We start from the raw sequence: 3,796 nt of genomic DNA, 5'->3' as shown, positions 1-3,796 counted from the left end.
GTTATACACATGGACTTCACCTGATGGTATGCATAGGAATCAGATCGACTACATCTGTGGAAGGAACCGCTGGAGAAGCTCAATATCAGCTGTGACCTAAGTTACAGTATTTTTAATTACCTCATTTGCATTATTTCTCTGTATGGAAGTTCTAGAACTACACCATTTCATTTCTTCACCCATTTTATTTTTTGAAGTTGTCATTGTTTACAAGTTTAAAATTCTGATCCTTTGTTTTCTATTGTGCGGCTTTATTTTACTCATGTGACTTCATGATCTAATTTGTTTTCTGGTTGCTGTGGTATTTTACTCTCAGTTGTTCTGGTGGTGTTCGTTTTTTGTCCAGTGGGCTCGCCTTAATATTTCTTGTAAGGATGGTCTGGTTTTCACAAATTCTCTTCATTTCTGTTTATCTTGGAATGTCCTAATTTTGCCATCACATTTGAGAAATAATTTTGCTGTTTGTATGATTGTTGGTTGGCAATTATTTTCTTTCAGGGCTTTCTGTATGCTACTCCACTGCCACTTTGTGTATATAGTTGTTACTAAAGAGTCAGAAATAAGCAATTCTTTGTACTTGACCCTCCTCCCCAAACTCCGGACAGAATTCCTTCTTTGTCTTTGGTTTTGTGGAATTTAATTATGATATGTCCTAGTGTCTGTCTTTGGTTATTTGTCCTGCCTGCAGTTTGTTGGACTTCTTATAGGGAAATATTATCATCTTTCATATTAGGGAAGCTTTCTGTTAATAAATCCTCATAAATTTTCCCTGTGCTCTTTTTTTCTCTCTCTTCCTACTAGGGAATTCCAAATATATATAAACGATTCCTCTTGATAGTGTCCCACATAATTCTTAGGTTTCCTTCATTTTTCTTCATGCTTTTCTTCTGTTTATTCCTCAGACAGATTAGTTACAAGGAATTTGTGGATTTAATTCTACTTCTGTGTTTTTCCATTGAGATACTTATTGCTTCTGTTTTGTTAATCATCTGGATTTCTTCTTGCCATTATTATGTGGTTTCTAATGGTCCATTATGCCATTCTGTTCATGTATTGTTCTCTTGAATCTTCTAAAGTCTTACCTGTATTTTCCACGATCTCTTTCAGGATCCTTTATCTGTCTTTTTAATTTCTTATCAAGCAGTTACTACCATTTGACAAAAAACTATTTAAACCTAATGGGTTTTTAAATCAACATTCCACCCTACTGCTCACCAATCCCAGCCAACAAGCTTCTGTAGAACCAGCTCGTGTATATGACTTTCAAACTGGTTTCCAGCATCATACTGCTAACCAACAGGGTTTTTAAATAGGGAGGCCTTATCTCACTGCCTCACTCCCTTTGCAAATCAACATTCTACCCTACTGCTCACCAATCACAGCCAACATATAGGTATTGTATAGGAAAATAAATGGTAATTTTAGAACTTTGGAAAAAGGAAATTTTATAGAATTGGTTCCAAGAATTTTTCTACGAGATCATATTTCTTACCTCATTTCCTTTGTTTCCAGCACTGGATTTCATTTCCTTTGGTTGCTTTGTAAAAGAAAAAAAGCAATGTTTAGATGGAGAAGCATTATCAAGTAGTTGCACTTATAGCCATGCTTTTACTGGCCACAATTTAGACTTCTTGAACAGTAATATGGAATGTCTAACTCATTGAAACCTGAGGTCATTCCCCATATTTAACAAAAAGGAACTTTCTGTCTTCTCTCATGAGATAATACTTTTGCAACTTTCATTGAGATAAGTGAGCAATGTGGTATGCTATTAAGGTTGCGTTTTCCAAATAATAGTTTGAGACAAAATAATCTGGCATCTTTTAGAGTCCATTCAGTCCTCCAACTTGGAAAGCATTATCTGAACTAGACGAGGTGATGACTTTCAATTCCTGTGAAACCACACATAGCCTACAACGCAGGGAGGAAAATTATGGAGTGGTCAACATTTGGTACATTAAGTTATTAAATAGTATAGAAGAAAATAACTAACTGGTTAAGAAAAGTTCATAATAGAGTTTATGGAATGGGATAAAATGCAGAAAACAAATTAAATGTATGTGTGTGTGCAATCTTATTTCACTTAAAAAAAGTGTGTGCATAAAACTCAACCAAACCTGTGGCCATGGAATAGATTCCAATGTATGGTGGCTTTTCATCAGGTTTCCAAGACTATATTTTCTAACAGGAGGAGATATTTTCCTTTTCTCCAGAGGAGTAACTGGTGGATTTGAACTGCAGACTCTTCAGTAGTATAACATAATATGCACTACCCAACCAGATATACATATATATAGGGAGCTTTGGTGGATGGCCTAGTAGCAAGAAGCTGTGCTGTAATCTTGAAGGCACATAGTTCAAGGTCACCAGCTGCTACATGGGAGAAGGATGGACCGTCTCCTCCCCTGTGATTAACTGCCTCTGAAAACCTACTGGAGGGTCAGCTGTGGGTCAGTTCTGACTCTATAGTAAACAACAATAATAACAACAATAACAATATATAAAGAATGAAAGTATAAAATAGCATGTTAATAGTATTAACTTAAGGGTAGTGACATTTTAGGTAATTTGAATTATTGGGGTTGAGGGGATAAATAATGTATACTGCACTGAAACAGATGTGGGAGAGAACTGTTTAAAAGGGTGGGTATTACTGTCGTGACAGGAGTCCAGGATAAAGGCTGCACAGTGGAGTGGACTTGGGGGAGGGATTGCATAACAATGAAAAAGTTTTTCTTTTATTTTTCAAGGAGAAGAGTGAATTGGGGGAGTGAGGGTGGGCAAGGAGAAAAGTGCAACAATGAATGAATGGAAATCCTAAGTCTCTGTAAACTTTCATTAAAATTAATAAAAAAATTTTGCTTCTATAATATTTTACATTCATTTATATAATAAAGCGTAAATAAAGTTATGCAAAAGAGCATATGAATGAAAAATACATTGTTCCTAGAAGGGCTTTATTATTTGATATTATTCTTGATGGAAGAAGGACTTGACCATTTGTGTGCGTGTGGTGTGCTCATTGTCCTTTATTTTCACATGGCTTTCCTCTGGAGACAGACATCTTTAGGTTAAGGGCCCTTTGCTGCTCCACTTGTTATCCATAATTGAAAGGTCCTTGTGAATAGGAATTGAGCTGAACTAAGAAGTGCTGATTACTAGAATGTAAAGTGCATGGCTCCTCAATGCATTTCATTTATTTAGTGGTCTCACATGAGAGCGATTCAATTAAAAAGAAATGTACTCTTTGAAACTGAAGACCAAATAAAACCAACCAAAAATGAAAACCAGCATTTGGCACTAAACAAATTTGCATTTGCAGAGACCTTTCAGTGAGCCTTGGATTTATCTCTTAAAATGGAGACCCTTTGGTCCTCAGACACACTGGTGAGGTACTTTCTTCGGTTAATAAACAGATAAGCAATATGTTTCTGGAGAGAAGAGCAATAAAATATGTGAGAATCTAAGAACTATTAAAAAATAATAAGAAAGGCAAGAACAGAATGCTTAGCAAAGAGGAATGGTGAAAATAAGAAGCAACAGGTTGAGTCTGGGCTAGAAGCTTCTAGACATGAGAAGGCAGGCATGGCTACAGCAGTCATACCCACGGGCATCAAATTTCTCCAAATTGTCATGCTGAAGTGCATTTAATTTGACATATTTTTTTAAATATTGCCTTGCGGGGGAGATTTAAAAAATGAGACCAGGAATGCCTATCCATGATAAACATGTTGTTGTTGTTATGTGCCATCGAGTCGTTTCCGACTCATAGCGACCCTATGCACAACAGCTCTAA

At 36.2% G+C, this 3,796-nt stretch overlaps 1 protein-coding gene across 1 annotated transcript in view; it reads right to left on the bottom strand.

Moving 5' to 3' along the window:
* Nucleotides 1–3,796, bottom strand: part of STAT4 (signal transducer and activator of transcription 4) — a 141,883-nt gene that overhangs the window by 31,846 nt on the left and 106,241 nt on the right. The window contains exon 14 of the mRNA XM_006878751.1: nucleotides 1,493–1,537. Within this exon, the coding sequence (XP_006878813.1) occupies nucleotides 1,493–1,537 (45 nt within the window). The remainder of the gene's footprint in view (nucleotides 1–1,492; nucleotides 1,538–3,796) is intronic.

This window comes from Elephantulus edwardii, unplaced genomic scaffold (assembly GCF_000299155.1).
Source record: "Elephantulus edwardii isolate Elephantulus edwardi_28Jun2011 unplaced genomic scaffold, EleEdw1.0 scaffold00001, whole genome shotgun sequence".
NCBI lineage: Eukaryota > Metazoa > Chordata > Mammalia > Macroscelidea > Macroscelididae > Elephantulus > Elephantulus edwardii.
The sequence above is the reverse complement of the archived record's forward strand: the minus strand, read 5'-3'. Positions and strand labels throughout refer to the sequence as shown.